The sequence below is a fragment of the Artibeus jamaicensis genome, unplaced genomic scaffold (genome assembly GCF_021234435.1).
Source record: "Artibeus jamaicensis isolate MK-2021 breed Jamaican fruit bat unplaced genomic scaffold, CSHL_Jam_final contig_700, whole genome shotgun sequence".
NCBI classification, from domain to species: Eukaryota; Metazoa; Chordata; class Mammalia; order Chiroptera; family Phyllostomidae; genus Artibeus; species Artibeus jamaicensis.
Window position 1 is genome coordinate 9,814,166 of NW_026521930.1, and position 25,807 is coordinate 9,839,972.

General features: G+C 39.5%; 1 protein-coding gene across 1 annotated transcript in view; it reads right to left on the minus strand.

Moving 5' to 3' along the window:
- MEIOB (meiosis specific with OB-fold) overlaps window positions 1-25,807 on the minus strand; it is a 45,008-nt gene that overhangs the window by 3,377 nt on the left and 15,824 nt on the right. Inside the window, exons 5-12 of the mRNA XM_037157362.2 lie at window positions 24,078-24,150; window positions 16,658-16,853; window positions 14,098-14,198; window positions 12,693-12,745; window positions 12,512-12,607; window positions 8,237-8,338; window positions 4,848-5,001; window positions 2,175-2,358 (exon numbers count right to left, since the gene is read on the minus strand). Coding sequence (XP_037013257.1) covers window positions 2,175-2,358; window positions 4,848-5,001; window positions 8,237-8,338; window positions 12,512-12,607; window positions 12,693-12,745; window positions 14,098-14,198; window positions 16,658-16,853; window positions 24,078-24,150 — 959 coding nt within the window. The remainder of the gene's footprint in view (window positions 1-2,174; window positions 2,359-4,847; window positions 5,002-8,236; window positions 8,339-12,511; window positions 12,608-12,692; window positions 12,746-14,097; window positions 14,199-16,657; window positions 16,854-24,077; window positions 24,151-25,807) is intronic.

Sequence of the window (25,807 nt, forward strand, 5' to 3'; positions counted from 1 at the left end):
TCTAATGGTGGAAGAGATGCAGCATATTACTGTAATTTCCCTCCTTCAGCCTAGTAGTGAAGGACCCTCACACCAAGGTCTTAGAAATCTTGGTGAAGCCATTGGTGACTCCATGTTCAAAACCTATTCAGATATACTTGAGACCACAGGGAAGGAAGACACTGGGAAATGGAAAAACCTACTTAAGAGGCTGAGATGGAGCGACACAGTGTTCACAAAGACTCTTTCAAGATTATCCATGAGATGACAACTACAGGGTCCAGCACAAATAATGCCTCTTTTTTATTACAAAATATTTTATTAAAAAATCATAAGCATATAATTCTGTAATATAACAGTATCACACTCAAGCACACCATATGACATTTCAGGTGAAATGTGCAAATTAAAACTATAAATTATTACACTCATATTATTACCCTATGCACCACATTCAAGCAGGCCTTACTTCTGCCGGACCCTGTATTTTCCTAATGATACTAAGACCCTCTTTGCCTTTTTTATTCTCATTCTTTCATCTGAATACACTGTAGTTTTCTTGAGGCTATGTGACATGGGATGATATCATTACAGCTAATAAAATGCATGATCAGAAATATGTTTTACATTTTTCTTAATGTTAAGTTCTGGTATAGTAAATATAACCAGATTTAACTCACTTAAACAAGAACTTCCAACTGTAAAGAGTGTAAAGGAGAAAACATTTGAGAACAACGAGAGGAGAGAAATAATATAGGCTGTGGCCCTATCTCACCTGTGACTTGAGGCTAGTGGCAACATTTCTCTGTCTCACTTTCCTCATTTGCAAAACAAGGTGAGTTTGTCTCTCTCCCCTTTTTACACCTTTAACACTAAGATTCTATGATCCTCCAAAACTGTCATGTCACTAGTGCTGCAGGAGGATCACAGAATTTTAGAGGCTTAGAGAAGTTAATTAACCTTCCCAGGATCACATAGGCTGAGGAATGGTGGAATCGGGATTCTTACCTGAGTCTGTCTTAACCCAGCATCTAAGCATTTAACTATATGCTACTGTATCCTGCTTACTGAAGTGAGGAGAGCACTTCATGGGTTGCCACAAGCACGGGGAGACCCAGCTTGCAGTTAACATTACTGGATATTTTCTTTGTTGACCTATTTCTTTGGTATCATTTGTGATGACCTTACGCTATATGAAAAAACCTGATTACTTCTACTGTTACTACAGCAGCCGGATCCTTCTGCACATCTGGGAATTGGGCATTATTAAAAATAACAAATTCCCTAGTTTATTATGTCACACTCTAGGACTTTATTTTGTATGAATATATAGAATAACATAGTACTATAAAATACACTAACTTTTAAATAAATTTTGCTTCTTTCCAAAAGAAATTGCCACTTCAATGCTGTTTTCTGTTCATCGGTCATTGCAAGAAACTCATTTACCTGGTTAAAAAAAAAATCAAACAAAGATTTCCAAAATATATATAGATAACTCATCTTGTCAACAAGGTGAAATTTCAATTTGCTCACTAGAAGTAGAATTTTATTTATAGTAATTACAGCTCAGTTCTCTTGATAGAGAAGGTAAGGCCAGAGACCTGCTCTAAGCTGAATCTCTGAAGCTAATCGGGTGGCTTAGCACAGAAAACTCCCCTTGACAAACTGGGAATCACTTTGAACTGAGGTTTAATAGTAAATGTCAGAAGCTGATTTTAACAATAATAAACAAATGCTTATCATCAAGTACACACTCTCATCTCTAAGTATCTGCTGCTCTCCTATAGTGCAGAAGGAGGAGAATACTCATGGCTGACTTTATATAGCTGGATAGGTGAAATATTGCCAAATCCTCCTTCAGGAAGGACTGCCTCATAGCTGATCAACATCTCCAATGTGTTGTTTTACCCATTGTCACTTGACTATATAAATGGTTTTGTTTTTCTTCATTATGGTCCAGGACCTCTGCCATTATTCCTAATAGTTAATATTAGCTATGATTTCAGTATACAATATGTAACTTTTTGTTCATTAAAGAAAGCAATGTATATTTAAATCAAGATTGGTCTTTCAAAGACCTCTTTATTTATAAATTAATTTCTAACAAATGTTCACCAAAATCACCTATATTTTGGAGGAAGAGAATCCAATTGGGAACTATTTCTAAACACGGTTTCCTTTTTGCTATTTACCGTGCAGCCCAAAGTCTCCTCAGCGACACTTCCTGCGAGACTACAGGAACGGAGGGTCCCTGTGTGATCTGTAAGATCAATTAGCATATCAAAGCTGAGAAGAACAGATTTAAACTCTGAAGAATCTTTATTGCAAGTTGTACAAACGCTGGATGCTTCATGTATATTGTAACCACAGCCTGAACTGAAAAGAAACAAAGGACAATGATAAAATGTGAAGGCCCTAAGTGACAAACCTGCTTCCTAGCAGAATTATCACTTACAAGTCTAAATCGAAGTAAGTAATTTCAGAGTGCTCGGCACCGAGCAGTATACAAGACAAACATACAAAATTATGAGTCTTATTTTCAGTATCTACAGTCCATCTGAAACCGGCATAAGCTCACTATCTTGCTTCCCACCTTCCACCCGGCAGGATCCTGCCCAGGCTCATTTCCCTACTGGGGCCTTTCTTTCCTGCACCCCAGCCTTCACCCCTTCCTTTCTCTGAACAGTTGCATAACTCATATTTCAGCACTGACTATATCCTGTCACATGGTATTTCTTGTCATTGCAGGTATGTCCATACTAGCTCCCCAGCTCAGTGTTCTGAAGGCAGGAGGAATTATGTCTTGGCCTAGAAAGCCTAGGTTCCACCAATGCTCACTTGATGGTACTGTACTAGGTCACATGCACACCTACAGAAACCCTTAGGATTGGGCAGGTTCACATCCTAAATGTTGTTAGTACTGCTAGTGACAGATTCACCTCTCTTTAATTGGTAATTACATGCTACTCCATATTTTAAAGCAGGTCTTATTTTAGCTAGTTTGAAAAGAACTAAATCAAATTCCTCAAAAAGAAGGGAGTGATCTGAGGATAGTGATTTCTTATCTAGCTACAAGTCACTTTTAAAGTAAATTTTAGATGCATTTCTTCACATATCAATATTAAAAATATAGGAAAATGAGACAAAAATTATTTAAATTTGTGAAAAATATTTTTTTAAAAACCCCAAAATCTGTCTTACCAACAGCCTCCACATTAGTTTTTTCCAACTTTAATACCAAATCATAAAGTGCTCTAAAAACCCATAGGTCAGCCCTGGCCAGGTGGCTCAGTTAGTTGGTTGGAACATCTTCTTGTACACCAAAAGTCTGCAGGTTCGATTACCAGCCAGGACACATACCTAGGTTGTAAATTCAATCCCTGGTTGGGGCATGTACAGGAGGCAACTTTTAATGTTTCTCTCTCACATGGGTGTTGGGTATTTTTATCTCTCTCCCTTCCTCTCTTTCTAAAAAAATCAATAAGCATATCCTCAGGTGAAGATTAAAAAATCCCATAGGTCCCTATCTGGACTGTGGTGGTAGGTACACAAACCTACATATGTGATAATACTATATAGAACTTAATACACACATATGTACACAATGCACGCAAATGACTGCATGTCAATCTGGGCAAATAAGTGAATTGAATTAATATCAATATGGCTATGATGTGATACTACAGTTTTTTAAAATGTCACCAGTGGAGGAAACTGGACAAAGTGCCCATGGGCTCTCTCTGATTTATTTCTTAAAATTCCACGTTAATCTAGAACTATCCCAATAAAAATTTCAAATACAAAACCCCGTAGGGAAATTTTCACAATAAAATTTTAGATGTTTCTTTTGAGTAAGATTATTAAATCTATTGGGGTCTACTTTTCTATGCAAGTAGATATTTTGAACTATAAGTGGTTGGAAATCATTTATCATGCAGTTGAAAATAATTTCTTTTTTAAAGTATTTTATTTATTTATTTTAACCAGAGGGAAAGGTAGAAAGAGAGGGAGAGAAACATCAATAGGTGGCTGCCATTTCTGCGCCCCCTACTGGGGACCTGACCTGGACCACAGCCCAGGCATGTGCCCTGACTGGGAATAGAGCCAGCGACCCTATGGTTCCCAGGCTGGCATTCAATTCACTGAGCCACGCCAGCCAGGACCTGAAAATAATTTTTTTTAAATGCTGTCACTTGCTATATAGAATGTGGCAAACAAAATAATTTTCTAATACATTATAAAACAACAGTTTCTCATTCCGGTTAAAAGTTTTTGGCAATGCTAGACTCATAGATAGAGAGCAGGCTGACAGCTGTGGGAGATGGGGTGGGGTTGGGGGTGAGGGGCTTGATGGAGGTGAAGGGATTAAGCAAAAAAGAAAAAAACTCATGGACATGGACAACAGCGTGGTGACTGCGTGGGTGGCAGGGGGAGGGAGGGTAGGTGGAGGACAGTGTGTGGGGGATTAGTGGTGATGGACGAAGACTTGACTGGGGAAGAGGAACACACAATACAGTGTACAGATGATGTGTTGTAGAATTGTGCACCTGAAACCTGTATACTTTTGTTAACCAGTGTCACCCCAATAAATTTAATACGAAGGAAAAAAAGTTTCAGGTAGTATCATAGGACTACAGAAACACAGTAAATTAAATTTTGCCTTAAAGGCAACTATAATCTTTGAATCTAAATAGCTTGCCATGGAAACTTCAGTATAGGTTATTTACTTATGTTTCTCTCAAATATATAACCACTTGTGATGTCCAAGAATAGCTTGAACTTTTTTAGAACTTAAAATTTATTAACAATAATTTTTAAAAATTTCTTACAAGAATAAATTTGCTAAAAGTAGTTTGTCTGCTTACCATTTGTTTCTAACTACTCTCGTAGTGTCATCATCAATGTTCAGTGTAGAAATGAAGGCATAAAGAATGCCATAGAAAGGGTCAGCTTTTCTTTCATTCTTCAAAGCTTTTACCTTTAATTGTTCAACCGTATAGACATCAACTATTGTATTTACTAAAAATAAAAAGAAGTTATTATAGCTCTCTCTGTATAGATTCTAAGAAGTCCAAAGAATTATATCCAAATAGAAAAGCTACAAAATTCAAATAAGAACATGCAGAAGTTTCAGTTAAGTAACAAAAAATTATTGTATTTGCTATATTAAAACTGATTATATAAATGGACATAAAAGCAAAAATTAATGAAAATAGGAAAGAATGAGAAATTGGTCATCATTAAACTGGAGAATATGATAATCAGAAGATGCCATTACAAGACTGAAAAGGCAAGCAAGCTACAGAGTAGGAGACACTAGCAATCTATGAAGAGAGAAAGGATTCATATCCAGTATATCTAAAGAATTCTTAAAAATCAATGAGAGTGGGCCTTGGGCTTGTGGTGCATGTTCCCTGAGGTGAGTGATGTAGAAGTTGGTGGTGCCATTGTATTCCCAGACATGGGGGCTGTGATTATCTCCATGATGGCAGCCTAGGTAAACGGGGCTTACCTCCTCACACAACCATATCAAAATTACAACTAAACTAAAGGACAACTATCACTCAGAACCAGCAGAAATCAAGTTGAATGGTAAGCAACCACAGAATTAAAGAAGAAAACACATCTATCCAGACTGGTAAGAAGGGCGGAGATGTGGAGATGAAAAACGGGCCAGTCCCACACACCCATGTGTGGCAGATAAAAAGCAGGAGGCATTTCTTGGGAGCAAGGGGTCCCAGCCCTACATCAGGCCCCCCAGCCCAGGGTTCCAGTGCTGAGAAAGTAAGTCCCTATGGCTTCTGGCTGTAAAACCAGTGGAGATGGAGTCAATGTAAGAAACTTCTGGATTCCCAGGCAGTTCCTCTTAAAGGGTTCACACACAGATTTACTCAGATTTACTCCCTCTGAGCTCCAGCACCAGGGTGGCAGCTTGAAAGTCACCACTGGCATATGGAAGGGAACTGAAGTGTCTGGCTTCAGGGTGAGGGCAGGGGGGCGGCTTTCTCCAAGACAAAACTGCTGACAGAGGCCATTGCTCCTCTTCTGAGCCCTCCCCCCACAGAGCCACAAAGTGCTGAGGACACCATATTTGGAGACTCCATCAACCTGGCTCACACTGTTTGCCCCACCCTGATGATTCCCTGACCCTGCCCCACCCAACTTACAGGCCCACCCGAGCAGTTAACAGTAGCTTTTCCATAAGAAAGACTTATCTTGGCACAAGCTTCTGATCTTCCTAAATCCTCTCAACGCCACCCCCCCCCCACCTTGCTAAGTTGCCCCAGGCCCAGCACTAGCAACAGATGGCCTTGGTTCATAGCCTGGCCTCTCCAGGGCACCTCCAGGCCTAGCACAAGAAGCAGCCAGGTGCCAGTCACTTTATAGCTTATGCCAATGGCCCCAGAAAGAACACAAGTGAGCACCAGAGCCCAGTAGAAGTAAGCCCTGCTCTGTGGAGTGGGCCCCCTGCACAGCCAATCCTCCACAGACAGCAGTGGTCAGTGGCCAAGGCCAGTCATTGCAGCTGACTGGCCTGGGTAAATCCCTCCCATTGACCTGCCAACAGCAATCAAGGCTCAACTACAAGAGGAGGGGGTACTCTGCCCACATTGAAGGCACACCTCAAGTTACCAACTTGGGCGATAGGGAAGATAGTGCCACTGGACCCCATAGGACACCTACTACATTAGGCACAGAGTCGAAACAGCTCTACCTAATACATAGAAACAAACACAGGAAGGCTATCAAAATGAGGAGACAAAGAAACATGGCCCAAATGAAAGAACAGATTAAAACACCAGAGAAAGAACTAAACAAAATGGAGATAAGCAACCTATCAGATACAGAGATCAAAACACTAGTTATAAGGATGCTCCAGGAACTTAGTGAGGACCTCAACAGCATACAAAAGATCCAGTCAGAATTGAAGTATACACTAATTGAAATAAAGAACAATTTACAGGGAATTAATAGCAGAGTGGATGAAGCTGAAAATTAAATCAGTACTTTGGGACATAAAGGAAGGGAAAAACAACCACACAGAAGAGCAAAAAGAAAAAAGAAAAAAATGCAAACAAAAAAAAACAAGGATAGTATAAGGAGCCTCTAGAACAACTTCAAATGTACCAACATTTGCATCATAGGGGTGCCAGAGGGAGAAGAGAAAGAGCAAGAAATTGAAAATCTATTTGAAAAAATAATAAAAGAAAACTTCCCTAATTTGGTGAAGGAAATAGACATGTGAGTCCAGGAAGCACTGAGTCCCAAACAAGATAGATGCAAAGAGGCCCACTCCAAGACACATCATAATTAAAATGCCAGAGGTTAAAGATAAAGAGAGAATCTTAAAACCAGCGAGAGAAAAGTTAGTTACCTACAGTGAAATTCCCATAAGACTGTCAGCTGATTTTTCAAAAGTAACTTTGCAGGCTGGAAGGGATTGGCAGGGGATATTCAAAGTGATGAAAAGCAAGGATCTATGATCTAGATTCCTCTATCCAGCAAACCTATCATTTAGAATCAAAGGGCAGACAAAGAGTTTCCCAGACAAGGAAAAGCTAAAGGAGTTCGTCATCACAAAACCATTATTATATGAAATGTTAAAAAGATTATTTAAGAAAATAATCAAAACTATAGATCAAAATAGATCAAAACTATGAACAATAAAATGGCAATAAATACATATCTATCAACAATTGAATCTAAAAAACAAATTAAGCAAATAAGCAGAACAGAAACATTTCATAGATACAGAGAACATGTTGATGGCAGCCAGATGGGGGGGGTTGGGAGAAGAGCTGCAAAGGTGCAGGTATTAAAAAGCACAAATAGGTAGTTACAGAATAGTCATGGGGATATAGAGTACAGTACAGGAAATGAAGTAGCCAAAGAACTTATATGCATGACCCATGGACATTAACAAAGGTGTGGGAACTGCCTGAGCGTGTGGGGGATGCTGGGTGGAGGGAGTTTCAGGGGGAAAAATTGGGACCATTGTAAAGGCATAATCAATAAAATACAATTTAAAAAAACAAAAAAATCAACAAGAAAAATACAGTCAATTTGATTTTTCAGCTCCCCTCAGATTGGCAAAAGGTTATAGAAATGTTCCAAAAGTTTTAAACTACTTTGAAAAGTCGAAATATAGCAGTTACAGAATAAGACTACAGTATCTTTCACTATATAAAACAAAATGTCACAGGCCCAAATTTTGGCCTTTTAAAAATTCAAATAATATTTAAAGGTCACTTACAATTTATGGATTCTTTCAAGTAACTGTTAATTTCATCATCCAGTAGACCTGTTTCTTTATTTTCTCTTATAAAATTCAATAAGATGTTAGCTTCTGGTGTATCTTAAATTGAAAATATGTAATAATTAAAAATCAAACTGATCACTCTTTAAATAACTGTGAATGATCCAAAATTATTTTTAATGGTAAAAAAGTGAAGACATAAAAGAATACAATCAAACAGAATATTAGGTAGACATTAACAATGTGAAGTAGTATTCTATTAACATGGACATGTACACAGCTATTGTTAGCATAATGAATGAGCACCTACAAAACTATGCAGAACAATTTCCTTTTCATTAAAAAAAGTACACATATATGCAAAATTATCTCAAAGAATATATATTAAAGACATGATTCTGTCATAAGATGGTAGATTATAGGTGATCTTTGTTTTCCTTTTTATGATTTTGTTATTTTCTGAATTTCATGTTATTTCTTTTCTAATCAGAAGAAAATAATTTTTAACTCCCCCCCCCCCCCCCCCCACCCCCCCCAAAAAAAACCCCACCCACCCAACCAACAACCACCCCCAAAAAAAGATTATTTGAAAGGTTTGCTCCTCCACTTGGGATGTGAGTATCCTTAGGAATAGTCAGATGGGGTGCCAGAAGGCAAGAATGTGATTTTGAAAAAGGGCTCTCACATGACTCTGACACCCCAACCCCCTGCTCCAACACCTGACTGTCTTTCAGTCATCCCTCATCCACTCCAACACTCTACCAATCATCCTGATGATGCTTGGAACTTAACCCACTAGGCAGTTAGGTGTTTCTTCTTGCTCCTGTAACACCACGAGTCTTACCACTGTTCATTCTCAGAACTAGACTGAAATTCCTCGTAAGCAGTTTTCCCTTTTTATCTCTGTATTTCCAGTATCCAATGCATAAAGTGACTATTTTTCCACTCATCTGACCATCCATCCATTCGTATCCTGCCTTATTCTGGAGAGGATTTATCTTAGCACTTGGCAAATAAAAGATATTCAATAAATATTTATAAATTAATGACTGAATGAGTGAATGTTTTTAAAATACTGAGAATTACTGCACACCAGATGAAAGCAGATGCTGAAGTGGTGTCATAGAAATCAAACCAGTGAGCTCCCTGGGATGAAAGCTGATAGAAAGTGTGTGGTGCAGGCACTGCCATAAAGATCCTTACTGACAACAGGGCGTCCGGGTCTGGCAGGAGTTCTGCCTTCCTTACCTGAAGAAGGCTCTGAGGGCAGAGAAAAAGGAAGCCTGGATATCCTGGCCAGGAGAAAGGCTTAAACCATTAGAAGTTTTATCTTCTACATGGCAGGTGCAGAAAATTAGAAATAAGACTGAGTTGAGCAAGCACACTGAAATTCATGCACCCTTATAAGTACTCTCCTTTAAACTGTCCCCTTGAGAAACAGGTATTTATTTTAATGTTGGCATTGCTCAAAACACTTTGGCATTTTAATGTTTTCAGAGCCAAATGTGAAACATTCATTAAATGTCTGTTTCATTAACTTAGTCTTGAATTTTGGATACAATTAGTCCTGTCAGGCTTGATAACCTTTTTCAAAAGATAAGTCCAACTGTCTTTTAGATATTTTCCCAGGCCAAATCACCCTTAAAAGATGGAGACTTTCCATCACTGATATTACTAAAGACAATAATAATAATAACTAATTAATTGAATGCTGTATTAATAAATTACTAAATTAATAAATCATGGTATGTATACCTCTCAAAAAAGGGGGAATTAAAGAATAAGACTATGACAGGAACTAATATAAAGGACACATGGACAACTAAGGGGGGTGGAAATGGGAGGGAGATGAGGAGCACTGGGGGGGTGGGCAGGGATGGAAGTAAAAGACAAAAAAACTGTACTTGAACAATTAAATAAATTTTAAAAAATTAGAATTAAAATTAAAAAATGAAAAAGAAAAGAATAAGACTATGATTGTATCACCACCAATTTACTACAAAGCAGCCAGAGCAATCCTTTTAGAAATTAGTCAGATATTGTCACTGCTGTACTCCAAACCCTTACCTGGTCCCTACATTTCCTATAGTGTAAAAAGCCAGCAACATTTTTTTTATCAGCCTGTAAGGCCTTCTATTTATTTATTTATTTATTTATTTATTTATTTATTTATTTTCAGAGAGAGGGAGAGAAACATCAATGCATGGTTGCCTCTCAAGCGCCCCTACTGGGGACCAGTCTGAAACCCAGGGATGTGCCCTGACTGGGAATCAAACCGGCAACCCTTTGGTTCATAGTCTGGCACTCAATCCACTGAGCAACACCAACCAGGGCAGCCTGTAAGGCTTTCTTGATCACCACAATTTCTTCTCTGAACTTGAACTTCTCTGCCCCCACTTTATCAGCTCCAGCCACTCTGGTCAAACTGCTGTTCTGCCTATAGGCAGCCACATTCCAACCTTAGGGCCTTTGCACTGGCTGTTCCCCCTGCCTGGCACTTTTTGCTGTGGTTATACCTCTAACTGCCTCAACACATCTTTGCTCAAATTTCATCCCCCAGACCCAAAGAAGCCTATCTGACTACCCTCTATAAACAATCACCATACCGTGGCATTCTGGACCCTCCTGACTCTGCTTCTCTTTTGCTTCTTAAATATTCCATAATTCACAGGTGTGTTACATTTATTGTTTACTATCTGCCTCTACCTGCTGGAATGTGAGCTCCATGAAAGTGGAGATATTTGTGTCTTGTCACAGGACCTCAGAACAGTGCCCACCACACAGCATGTGTTCAGCAGATTAAAGTTCAGCAAAGAACAAATCACTGATTGTCACATCATCTCCCATGATGCTGCTTTCAGGGAGACAACATTCTGTGGTGGATGTGAAGATCCAGGGTACTTATATAAAAAAGTACCCTGAGTCTTGTTCTTTTACATCACATATCATAGTAATTCTACTTTTAAAAATTCTGATAATGGTTTGGTCAAAAATATAAAATTGCTTTGTAGTTCTCAGTAACCCTTGATGCTTTGCTATTGACCAGTAGAGTGAGCTTATGTTTAAAATGACATGCTACTATATTTATATCTTCTTGAAACTGTGAAGGATAATTCCATTTTGGGGAATTCTGCACTCTTCTTTAGTGTTGGGCTGACCTCTCTCTGCACCACACAGTACTTTGAAGATGATTACACACACCAGTCCCCTGTCTCTCCAGGTCCTGTTCCCCTGCTTTCATGCTCCAATAAGCTACAACTCCTTCCAACAGCCACTCCAGTGGGCCTGCTGAACATTTAACTACAGATATGAACTGACAACACTACACATATGTTCTCGGTGCTCTAGCACTAAGTTATTTAAATGTAGTAAAACTGAATTTATTTAAATAGTGAATAATTTAGGTTATCTAAGCTATAGCATTGACCTTTCAAAATTCATCACAAGGGAGGATGTTTTAAAAATGAGTCTGGCCCTGACTGGTGTGGCTCAGTTTGTTGGGCATTGTCCTGCAGGGTGAAGGGTCACTGGTTCGATTCCTGGATAGGGCACATACCTGGGTTGTGGGTTTAGTCCCTGGTCAGCGCATGTACAAGAGGCAACTGATCTATGTTGCTCTCTCACATTAATGTTTCTCTCCTTCTCCCTCCCTTCCCCTTTATCTAAGAATAAACAAAATCTTTAAAATATAAACTAAAATAATATAAAAATGAGTGTTTTTTCATATTTCTTTTTTTTTAAGATTTTATTTATTTATCTTTAGATAGGAAGGGAAGGAGAGAGGAAGAGAAATATCAATATACATTGATATTGCCTCTTGTGTGTCCCCTGCTGGGAACTGGCCTGTAACCCAGGCATGTGCCCTGACTGGGAATCCAACTGCAATCCTTTGGTTCATGGGCCCACACTCAATCCACTGAGCTACACCAGCCAGGGCCCTCATATTTCTTTAGTAAAGATATTAAAGACATAGCTTATGGTACATTTTTAAAAGTTATTCATTTTTATATGTTCATTTATTTTTAGAGAGAGGGGAAGGGAGGGAGAGAGGGAGAGAAACATCGATGTGCAAGAGACACATGAGAATTGAACCAGTGACCTTTCAGTTTGCAGGCCAGCACTCAGTCCACTGAGCCACACCAGCCAGGGCAACAATCATTCATTTTTAATTTAAGTGAAATCCAAGCTTTGCTTTCATTCTCAAATACACAAATATTGGAATATCTAACACAGTCATTTCCAAAAAGATAAAAAAGTTCAGATAACCTTTACCTGGATTAGTTGTAATAATGGTTTTTGAGATCACAGTTGCTGTCATGCAGTTTCGAAATCTGTCAAAACTTATTCTTACATCTGAGGCAAATATTACTGTTTGGGGAAAAAGGCATTTTAAATTACTATATGAGGGAATAAAAAATGACAAATATTGAACGTGACCATTGAAGCACGATACCTGTTTCTCGCGGCATCCAGCTCTGTGCAAGTAAAATGGATTCATTATCCCAACTGCATATTTTTAAAAAAGAAGTGATAAAAGTGAAATACATTAGAAAAAAACTGGTAGTAAACATTATTTGCCAGAAAGGAAACAATGTCTTAAGGGCTGGGGTTAACCATCCCCCATGTGATCAAGTGCACAAGTTAAAAATATTGGTTTTTCCTGAATTTGCAGGGCTACACTACCTCACAGAGCATTTATCATTACGTGAGCAAACATTCCTCCAATACCATTAATCTCTGAGAACTTCTGCCCCTTCTATTCTTTCTTTTCCCATCACTCAGATCACTTGAAGCTACTTGCAACTAAGTCACTACAAGTCTAAAGACTAAAGTCACTCTTTCAGACTATTAAGCAAGGGCCCCCACAATGGATTCACTGCTCAGGGAACTTGATGGATTAAAGGGTCATTTCAAATTAAGTGCCTTCTTTGGTACCCAGGTAACTGGAGTCCAAACAATGCCATGTAGTACCCTACAGTACTTCAGAATGTAGCCCCGCCCCACAGCCGACACACCAGGAGCCCCACAGAGCCCAGCCTGTGACAACACTTGCTTTTCTATCATCTTTGCATGGCCTGGCTCCAAGGTACTATCCAGGAATCATGGAAAGTCTGGTATGTTCATTATCAATGGGATCTAATAAATCACATTTTTAACAAAAGAAAATACACTAATACAGAAGTTACAGTGAGTCCACCTAAGCCAGAGGTGATAAACACAAGGCCCACAGACCAAATCTGGTCCTCCACCTTCTTTTATTCAGCTTGGCTGAGTTCCTTGGCCCTAGTTAAGGAATAGTTACAATTATACAGTCATGAAATTACATTCAGCCCTTTGAAGGCAACCGCAAGGCTGATGTGGCACCTGGTGAAAATGATTTTGAGACCTCTGACCTAAGCAATCCCATGTCAGCTAAAGATCTCATTTTAAGGCAGTCTTTTTATTTATTTATTTATTTATTTTGAGATTTTGTTTATTTATTTTTAGAGGGGAAGGGAGGAAGAGAGGAAGAGAAATATCAATGTGTGGTTGCCTCTCACACACTCTCTACTAGGGACCTGGCCTGCAACCTAGGCATGTGCTCTGACTGGGGAGCAAACTGGGGACCCGTTGGTTCCCAGGCCAGCACTCAATCCATTGAGCCACACCAGCCAGGGCTCATTTGAAGGCAGTCTTATAACATAGTCTGTAACAATTCAAAATACAAGACAGCAAATTTTATTTTTTAAATATCATTTCCCTCCAATCATTACTCCTCTCCTGATAATAAATCCATCACATTTCTGATAAAATGAAAATGTTCTGTCTTGGTGATAATAACAGGGATTTCACAGTTTGGGACAAACATGGGAGGTTACCATATCATTGCAAAAGAAGACTCCATCTCATCATAGAGTTTAACTTCACACCTCTGGCCTTTTCTTCGGTCTGAAGTTGTAAAGTATTTTGGCTCTCCAACCTTAGAAATTGAAGGAAATTGTTACTCCTCACCTACAGTTGTAGATGTATCTAAACATTTATTGATATAAATACTCAGACATTTATTCTTTAAACACCAAATGAGAAATATCAAAATAGCAAGAATCACTAATATATATTTGATGATTCAAAAGCATCTTCTATCTTAAACTAGGTATATTTAGGTGATGTTATTTACAGGTTGATTGAAAAGAAGTACAAAAATACATATTTTAAGACTGTGAGGTCTTTTCAACATATTAGAACAATGTTCCATGACAAGTCCATGGTGGTATCTATGTGGACTCACTGAGGTTGAAAGTACATTTTCAACAATTGTATATCCCCACAGCTTAGTACAGAGCCCAGCACTGACTTCATGGGACTGGATGAATTCAGTCTCGCTGAGCCTCACTGTCCTCATCTTTCTAGTGCAAATATGAATATTAATACCTCTTTTGTAAGAATAAGGTGAGGACCAAATGAGGGATGTATGGGAAAATGCTTTGACATGACCTGATTCAATCCACACTGCGGGGTAAGAGGATCATAGCAATGAAGGTGAACTCACTGGCCCTTCTGTGCCTGCAGGGGTTCTCGCATGGAATAGCAGGCACCTCTGACAGCTACATAGCAACAGCCCAAGCACAGACAATCAGCTGGCTGCCCCCTATGTCACTGTCACCACTGTATCTATTAGCAGGGCTGAGCTCCATGGGAAGTTGCTAAAGAAAGACTCATAGCTACCAGCAGAAGAGTGGCATCTAGAAAGAGAGTTGGAGGAAAGGACAGCCAGAGTAGGAGAGAGGCCTGCCATATCACAGTACATAAGACAATTATACAAAAAGGAGTTTTAAAGTAAAGAGACCTAAGCAGAGGTAAGAAGGGAGAGCAGGTTAACTAAAGACATGAAGAAAGGAAACAAGAGGGATGGAAGCAAAATGGGAGGAGAAAGGCAGTGAAAAAAGAAGTAATATAATCCCATGGAAGAAGGTACTAGACCCATGGGGTGGAGGTGGCAGGGGTGGGGAGGTATGGAAAAAGCTGGTACATGGTTTTGCTTACACTCATACTGAGTGTTAGAAAATTTTGGCTACACTGTAATATGACATCATTTAGGATTGCAGGAAAACTGAGAGATTTTATCCTGCCTTTAAGTAAGAAAAACTAAATTTCCAAGAAAATGATTTCTCCTATTTTTCATGATTGCCATGTAGGGTGTTTGTGCCTCCTCCTCAATTATACTGAGTCCCCACTGTAGGGCTGGCACTGTGCTCGGCTGGAACCAGATTGATGAACAAAGCAGACACACATCTGCCACCTAGGGCCTGTCATCGGGTATAGCTGACACTCTTACTGGTCAGTTATTTAACACAGAAAAGCAATTAGCAATTAGTTACAACATTAACTACAAATACCTAAGTCAATTTCGGGTTTTTTTTGTTTTTTAAGGTGTTTTTTTTTTGCCTTTTGACTACCATCATTTCATACATTGAGGAACTTGTCTTGCCCCTTTAATTTTCTTTGTGTACTTTATTTTGTGAAACTTTAATTTTGAGGTCTATCTCTTAGTCTCTGCCTAATGGCTCTAGTCTGTCCAATGTAGTTCAAAACTTGGGGCAATAAGTAAGAAAGAGAGAGATGCTAATGCAACAAATGGTAAAACACCCCCAGAGCTCCATGGAGTGTTGTCCTTCCCTGTTTTTCACCACATGACACTGTGCAGTACGTGGTCAGGCCCCTTCTACAGTACAGCGGGTATTCTCACCGCCTCCCCCACCTCAGGGCAGCTCTGAGAACAGGCACAGAATTGACTCCTTGATCTATACAACTTACACCCCTTTAAGTAACTTCATGGAAATCTTCAAGTCAATGAATTTACCCTTTCCATTTGCATCTTTGTTTCTTTTTCTTTTTCAATGAATTTACCCTTTCCATTTAATTTACCCTTTCCATTTGCATCTTTGTTTCTTTTTCTTTTTCTAAAGATTTTATTTACTTATTTTTTAGAGAGAGGAGAAGGGAGAGGAGAATGAGAGGGAAAGAAACATCAATGTATGGTTGCCTCCCATTAGCCCCTGGCCTACAACTCAGGCATGGGGAAATGAACCTGCAACCCTTTGGTTCTCAGGCCAGCACTCAATCCACTGAGCCACACCAGCCAGGGATCTATTGCATCTTTGTTTAACCAAAGTATGAAGGGCTCTCATATAGTTAGTGGATCATTTATAAATGTATGTTACTTTTAACATTCAAATACAATTTTATTTTGCTACTCATTTATAGATAAAGTGCTACTTTCCCATTAATGAGAAGTGATACCATTTTCTTAATTCAACTCACTACGGATAAAGATAGACAGGAATATTTACTCCAGCTGGTTACTACTTTTCAAACACACATTAAGTGACAGAACTCCACCACCAAACTGAACTTTGCTTTCTTGGGGTTTTGACTTACCGACCTCACGGCTGCAAGTACATTAATAATTCTCCCATCAAGACTGTGTCCATTTGCAACAATATCACCCAGTGAATAATAATCCTGAGACTCTTTAACAGGTAAGTGTATCAAAGAAAGTAACTTGGTGTCCACTTCATAACTGGAACAAACTTTTACTGTTGAGTGATCTTCACTGAGCAATAGTTTACAGTCACTAAATTGCAAAAAAACACACAAAAAGTTAATATCAAATGACTTTTTAATATAAAAATATTTCCAGATTCACAATTAAATTATTTTTGTTGTAGTTTAGACTATACTAAGAAAATTTTTTACATTTATTCTTAGAAAAATTTAAAAACATAGTAAAATATTTTTGTCTAAAATACATTTTCATTAAGAAAATATTTTGAGAAGAAACGGACTGCTGGCCAAGATGGAGGCATAGGTAGAGACCCTTTGCTTCCTCGCACAGCCAAAAGGAGGATAACAACCAATCTGAAATCAATAAACAATCCAAAGTGCCAGAAAATCAAACTTCATGGAACTCCAACAACAAACGATTACAGAAAAAAATCAACCAGAACAACCAGACCAGTAAGGCGCTGGACCGTGCAGGCAGACTCAGAAAAAAAGTAGTGCAGTGGACCTTGGGAGCAAGGCTGACTGCTGAGTTTGGTGGGCTGTACAGGAGGGGCTGACTTAAGGGGACTCAGAGGTGGCTGTGGGCTATGGTTGGAGCAGTAGAAGAAGCTCCTAGTCTCACACAAGAGTCTGTTGAAAAGTGTACTAGAGACCAGCAGGGTGAGCCACACCATTCCCACTCTGGCTCCTCCCCCACAGGCAGGTCAGCAAAGAGGGCCGCTCTGCTGGGGTGAATACTTAAGGCCCTGCCCCCTTACAACCTATCAGCTGTGCCAAGGCAAAGAAATACGGCCCAAAATGAAAGAAGAGAGTAAACCTCAGAAAGAGAGCTAAGTGAGAACAAGATCGCCAACCTATCTGATTGCAAATTTAGAGCCCTGGTAATCAAAATGCTCACAAAGCTGACTGAACTTGGTCAAAAAATGAAAAGAGAAATGAAGGATACCCAAAGTGAAATAAAGCAAAATGTTCAGGGAACCAACATTGACCAGAAGGAAACCAGGACTCACAGCAATGATTTGGAACAAAAGGAACAAATAAACATCCATCCAGAACAAAATTAAGAAATAAGAATTTGAAAAACTGAAGAGACTCTTACAAACCTCTGGGACAACCTGAAACATTCCAAAATCTGAATTATAGGGATGCCAGAGGAGAAGAGAAAGACCAAGAAATTGAAAACTTATTTGAACAAATAATAAAGGAAAACTGCCCCAATTTGGTGAAGGAAATAGACTTCCAGGAAGTCCAGGAAGCCCAGAGAGTTCCAAATAAGTTAGACCCAAAGAGGAACACACCAAGGCACATTATCATTAAGTTACCCAAGATTAAATATAAAGAGGGACTCCTAAAAGAAGCAAGATGAAAGGAGAGAGTTACCTACCAAAGAGTTTCCATTAGACTATCAGCTGATTTCTCAAAAGAGACCTTGCAGGCAAGAAGGGGCTGGAAAGAAGTATTTGAAGCTATGAAAGGCAAGGACCTACATCCAAGATTACTCTATCCAGCAAAGCTTTCATTTAGAATGGAAGGGCAGATAAAGTGCTTCTCAGATGAGGTCAAGTTAAAGGTGTTCATAATCACCAAGCCCTTATTATATGAAATGTTAAAGGGGCTTATCTAAGAAAAAGAAGATAAAAATATGAAAAGTAAAATGACACCAAACTTACAACTATCAACAAATGAACCTAAAAGAAAAGAAAAATAATAGAAACAAAAACTAAGCAAACAACCGGAAGAGGAACAGAATCAGAGAAATGGGCATCATATGGAGGGATTTCAGTGGGAAGGGATAAGGGAGGAATGGGGGGAAAGGTACAGGGAAGAAGAAGCATGGGTAGTAGGCATAAGGTAGATGGGGAGAGATAAAAAATGGTATGGGAAACAGAGGACTCAAAGAACTTATATGTACAACCCATGGATGTGAACTAAGGTGGGGGAAATGCTGGAGGGTTGGGGGGTCAGGGCAGAACAGGAATAGAGGGGAAAAATGGGAAAACTATAATAATATAATCAATAAAAATATTAAAAAAGTAAAATGTTTTGAGGACCAATTTGTGCCTGAGTGCTAATCATACTAGTTGTCTAACCTTACTCAAAACTGAGCTTCAGTTCCCTTCTCTGTGAAATAAAGGAATAAAAGCACATTTGTTCTAAAGGAATTAGACCACATTTGTTATCTCTATAAAGATACAGCTTGCTCTGGGGATCTCTATAATACTGACCACCCTGAGAACAGACTTGAAATCAAGGACTGTGCTTCACTTCCTCCTGTGGTGCTGAGTATGGAATAGATGCACAATATTAACAACTGAACTTGAATTGAGGCACGCTTCCCCCTCTAGCTAATCAACTCCCAAGTCCACGTCATGAGGTTTCTTTCACGTTCTTTAATGCAGGCCTTTCTCCTGCTCCTCCTCCACTTCTGCTTTAAGTATGTGGATCGCTTCTCACCCAAAATATTACCCTACCTCCTCTAACAGTATCCTCCTAAGGTAGCCAAAGTGATTTTCCTAACCCACCAATACGAGTATATTATTTCCCAATTCACAGACCTTAGAGGCTAGCCATCATCAAAGAATGAAGTTGGTACAATGGGCAAAACTGTCTCTGGAATGTTTCTGCTTCTCTATCAAGCTTTTCCTCCTGCTCCTCCTCTGCCCTGGCTCTACATCAGCCATATAGACAACTAGCTATGAAATTGACATTTTTAGACAAAAAGAAATAGTCAAACATCATCAGTTAATATGGTTCAACCTACTATTTACTGTTCTGGAAAAGGCCAGTAGGTTTCATATTTGTCCCTTTTTCAAGAATGCCTCTCCCTCTACTCATTCATCCAGTCATTCATTCCACAAATATATACTGAGAGCCTATTCTATTGAATAACTAAGTTCTAGGAATGGAGGACACAGTGTTAAAGAAGATAGAAAAAACCTTAGATCTCGTGGAGCTCACATGTCTGAGGAAACAAGACAATTAACTGAATAATCTCAGGAAGTAATTGGGGTTGTGATGATAAGAAACAGCACATGGCAAAGTCCTAGTAATTAACTGTAAGGTCTACTACAGACTCAGTAGATGGGAAAGGTTTAAGGAGGTGACATTCAAGCTGACACTTCAAGGAGGAGAAGGAGCAAATGAGTCAGGCTGAGACTGGGCTCCAACTGAACCTGCCTCTTTGCTCGGCTTCCCCCCATACCCCATGTACCCTTACAGGCTGCACCTGAGAGCTCCCTTCAACAAATCATCTGCACAAAAATTCTCCTCCAGCTCTGCTTCCAGAGAACCTGATCTAAGGTAGTAAGGCATGCAAGTAGAGTTACACCTTGATATGAACACATACATATGTGAATTTCAAGATTCATCTTTTCTTCTCATTGTTCAGTTTTAATGTGACTAGAGTCAAATATTTGTAAATTTAAGAATGAGAATCAGGAGTGACTTCCACCAAGATGGAGGCATAGGTGGACACACTGTGCCTTCTTGCACAACCAAGTTTAAAAACAACAAAGTTTTAGCAACAAAAACACAGCCAAACCACAGAAAATTGAACTATATGGAAGTCTGACAACAACGAACCCTTCAGCCAAACTGGTAAGAGGAGCAGAGCCAGCAGCAGAGCTGGGTCATGCAGGAAAGATCCACCGGACTGACCTGGGCGCACGACCCAGGCACACCAGCAGCCCTGAGCAGATCCCAGGTGTGGAGTAGCAGGCGGACCCACTGAGGGTAGACTGTGGTCACACATTCTCACACAGATAAACTGGTGAAGGAGAGAGCAGTGAGATGGACCGAGCAGGCCCCAGCGGTGGGAAGCGGCAGAGGGGACTGCTATTGTCCCTCTCTGACCCGGCCCCCACATACAGCATCACAAACCAGCGACCTGGGTGGCCCTGCCCTGGTAAACAACTAAGGCTACGCTTCGGATATGTAACAGGCACGAACAGATCAAAACATGGCTCAAGAACAACTCAGAGCCCCACGGCCGATAAATCTAAGCAATGAAGAAACAGCCAAACTTTCAGATGCACAGTTCAAAACACTGGTGATCAGGATGCTCACAGAACATATGAAGGCTAAACTAATTGAAATGAAGGGAAATGCACAGGAAACCAATAGTAATAAAAGGAAACTAGGACTCGAATCAAAGAAGTGGACCACAAGGAAGAAAAAAAAATGACCAAACAGAAAAGGATGAAGAAACAAAAATTCAAAAAAATGAGGAGAGGCTTAGGAACCTCCAGGACATCTTTAAACGTTCCAACATCTGAATTACAGGGGTACCAGAAGGGGAAGAGGGAGAGCAACAAGTGGAAAACTTATTTGAACAAATAATAAAGGAGAACTTCCCCGTTCTGGCAAAGGAAATAGACTTCTAGGAAATCCAGGAAGCTCAGAGAGTCCCAAAGAAGTTGGACCCAAGAAGGAACACACCAAGGCACATCATCATTACATTAGCCAAGATTAAAATAATGGAGAGAATTCTAGAAGCAGCAAGAGATAAGGGGACAGTCACCTACAAAGGAGTTCCCATCAGACTGTCAGTGGATTTCTTAAAAGAGACCTTACAGGCAAGAAGGGGCTGGAAAGAGGCATTCCAAGTCATGAAAACCAAAGACCTACATCCAGGACTGCTCTATCCAGCAAAGCTTTCATTTAGAATGGAAGGGCAGATAAAGTGCTTCTCAGATAAGATCAAATTCAAGGAGTTCATGATCACCAAGCCCTTATTATATGAAATGTTAAAGGAACTTACCTAAGAAAAAGAAGATAAAAAAGATGAACAGTGAAAGGACAGCAAACTCACAGTTATTAACAACCACACCTAAAACAAAAGCAAACTAAGAGCACAGCTAGATCAGGAGTGAACCATAGAAATGAAGATCACATGGAGGGTTATCAACATGCAAGTGGGAGAAAGAGAAGGGGGGAGAAGGTACAGAAAATAAGTAGCATAGATGGTAGGTAGAAAATAGATAGGGGGGAGGGCAAGAATAGTAGAGGAAATATAGAATCTAAAGAACTTGAGACACGTGGTCATAAACTAAAGGGGGGAATGATGGGGGAGGGGTGTGCAGGGTGAAGAGGAATGAAAGGGGAAATAGAACAAATGCAATGGCATAATCAATAAAATATATATTTTTAAAAAAAGAATGAGAATCAGGACTTCGGCCAAGATGGAGGCATAGGTGGAAATACTGTACCTTCTTGCACAACCAAATGTAAGGACAACAAACATTTAGAAACAAGAACACAACCAAAACAGACAGAAAATTGAACTGTACCAAAGTCCGACAACAATGAACCACTCATGGAGACTGGTAAGGGGGCGGAGCCAGCGGCCAGCAGAGAGGGGTCCCGGCAGGAAGAGGCGGTGGTTTGCAGATGTGGGCTCAGGGAGAAAAGGGGCAAACCCAGTGAGGCGCGCGAGGCAGCTAGCTGACCACAGACACACATTCACACACAGATAAACCAGGCAGGTTTAAAAACAGCCAGTGAGAGAGACCACGCAACAAAGGGCTCCAGTGACGGGAAATAAAGCCTAAAGGCAATGATTGGAAAAACTTTTGGGGGTTGAGGTGCTGGGAGAGGCACCCAGCCCCACAGGAGAGTTCGTTGGGGAGACCCACAGGGTCCTAGAATATACACAAGCCCACCCACCTGGGAACCAGCACCAGAAGGGCTCAATTTGCTTGCGGGAAGTGGCAGAGGGGACCGAAATCCAAGAGAGAGTGCATTGCTCCCTCTATGACCCCACTCCCAGTCACAACCCAGCAACTGGGTAGACCCCCCTGGTGAACACCTAAGCCTCCACCCCTCATACGTAACAGGCGTAAACAGACCAAGACATTATGGCTCAAGCAGAACAGGTCAAAGCCCCAGAGCCAATACTTCTAAGTGACAAAGAGATCGCCAACCTATCAGATGCACAGTTCAAAACACTAGTGATCAGGATGCTCACAAAACTGTTTGATTTTAGTTGCAAATTAGGTGAAAAAATGAAGGCTACACTAAGTGAAATGAAGCAAAATGCACAGGGAACCAATAATGATGGAAAGGAAACTGGGACTCAAATCAAGGGAGTGGACCAGAAGGAAGAAAAAAAAATGACCAAACAGAAAAGAATGAAGAAACAAGAATTCAAAAAATGAGGAGAGGCTTAGGAACCTCCAGGACGTCTTTAAACGTTCCAACATCTGAATTATAGGGGTACCAGAAGAGGAAAAGGAAGAGCAACAAGTGGAAAACTTATTTGAACAAATAATAAAGGAGAACTTCCCCAATCTGGCAAAGGAAACAGACTTCCAGGAAGTTCAGGAAGCTCAGAGTCCCAAAGAAGGTAGACCCAAAGAGGAACACACCAAGGCACATCATAATTACATTAACCAAGATTAAAATAATGGAGAGAATTCTAGAAGCAGCAAGAGATAATGGGACAGTCACTTACAAAGGAGTTCCCATCAGACTGTCAGTGGATTTCTCAAAAGAGACCTTACAGGCAAGAAGGGGCTGCAAAGAAGTATTCCAAGTCATGAAATCCAAAGACCTACATCCAAGACTGCTCTATCCAGCAAAGCTTTCATTTAGAATGGAAGGGCAGATAAAGTGCTTCTCAGATAAGGTCAAGTTCAAGGAGTTCATCATCACCAAGCTCTTATTATATGAAATGTTAAAGGGACTTATCTAAGAAAAAGAAGATAAAAAATATGAACAGTGAAAGGACAGCAAATTCACAGTTATTAACAACCACACTGAAAACAAAAGCAAAGTAAGCAGACAGCTAGATCAGGAGCAGAACCATAGAAATAGAGATCACATGGAGGGTTAGCAACAGGGGAGTGGGAGGAGGAGAAGGGGGAAGAAGGTACAGAGAATAACTAGCACAGACGGTAGGTAGATAATAGACAGGGGGTGGGCAAGAGTAGTGTGGGAAATGTAGAAGCTAAAGAATTTGTGACACATGGACATGAACTAGAGTGGGGGAATGTGGGGGGAGGGGTGTGCAGGGTGGAGGGGAGTGAAGGGAGGGAAATGGGACAACTGTAATGGCATAATCAATAAAATATATTTTAAAAAAGAATGAGAATCAAAGTACTAAAAACAAAGCCATTTTTACATATGATCCTATATCAAAATAAATTATCTCATAATAAAAAAACAATGTGAGGAAGAATTAAAGTCCTAGTGTTCAAACTGAAGTATATACCTTTAGTAAGCTCTCTGCTAATTTGACACACAAAAGCATATTAGTAACAATCATTTTAGAACAAAGCTGGTGCTAGATATTTACCTAGGAGTTGCAGGGCTGAATTTTTCTTCTCTTTCTAATTCCTTTCTTTGGATCAGGGGATTTTCAATTATCACTAAAACAGAGGGAAAAGTGTGATGCTATTACCAAAAAAGTAATGGGATAAATAAACGTTATTTCTAATTCTGAGTTGGTGTCATATATCCCTCCCACTCATTTTCTTGTGTCACTATGAGAAACAGAATCCTGGAGTATGACGATCAATTTGACCCTTGATGACATTTTTATTTTTTGCTTTGTGTTTAAATCCCAACATATAACCCACCTTAATATTGTTTTATTGATTAGTTACACTGAATATTTCATTTGAGGATAAGATGCCTATCTATATTTGATTTGATTACAAGATGCCTTTTTGCAAACACTTAATTGATCTTCACCCAATTCACAGTTGCCCTCGGAAAATAACAGTGGTGGGGTAAAAAGAGCAATGCAAAATCTGGGTCCCAACTGGAGTTCCACAACTTAATAAGCTCATGTCAGGGTTTCTACTTCCTTATGGCCTATGTTAGACCTTTTTGCACTCTATTTTGCTAATTATTCACACAATCATTTGAAGCTCACAGAGGTTAAACAACTTTCTTGAGATTTTGTATCTAGAAAGTTGTAGAGCTGGAATTAGAATTGTTTTGATTTAAAATTCTGTAATCTTTTCACTCTACCACACTAAAGTCCTAGTTAGATTTATAATCATGGACTTCATGCTTTTAAAATCCCTTATCCTATTCATCCTCACAACCACCATCAACATATAACATATTTTAACACCAAAATATATCTTTAGCTCTATATAACTAATGTTCTGGCATTTATCCAAGGAATGTTTCTAACTGTACTGGGCCCTGTAAACTCTGCAAAGTTTTCTGCCTTCAAATCCATATGTTCAATTACTTTATTATTCAGTTGGAGAGGTACTAATATAACTATGGAAATTAATAATATAAGGCAAAATATGATTAGGTGCTAAGTAACTGGTATGGGTAATAGCTTGCTTCATACTGCAGTATTGGAGAGGGGAGGTTTAATTACCTGTATTACTCTTTACCTTCTTTTTTCTACCATGATAGAAAGCTGGTATATGTGCTTCCTTGGTCCTAGCATAAGGCTAGATATGTCATCTATTGAGTGACTAAGTTCTATACTTTTTAAAAATAAATTTCCTTACATTCTTATTTATTTATTTTTAGAGAGAGGGGAAAGGAAGGAGAAAGAGAGGGAGAGAAACATCAATGCGCCATTGGGGACCTGGCTTGCAACCTACGCATGTGCCCTAACTGGGAATCAAATCTGTGACCTTTTGGTTCACAGGCTGGCACTCAATCCACTGAGCCACACCAGCCAGGGCTAAGTTCTATACTTTATACCAGACACACTATCTCATTTAACATTCACTAGAATCTATAGGGAACTAATTCATAGGGTATTAATTTGTAGTTGAGGCCAAAGAAGATTAAGAAATTTTCTCAAAGCCACCTTCTGTAATAAATGTTGGAACTAGGATCTATCTGCTCTCAAAATCCTTGTTTTTGTTAAACTACACTGCACTTCAGAGGGATATTGGGGTGGGGAGAGAATGCAAAAGATTTGGTATTTGAGACTAAAAGTAGAGTTTCTTAAAATCCATTAAAATTCAAATATCTGCTTTTATCAAAATATATTTAACACCCCTATTATGTTGATTATAGCAACAATAGAGATTGATATAAACTGAA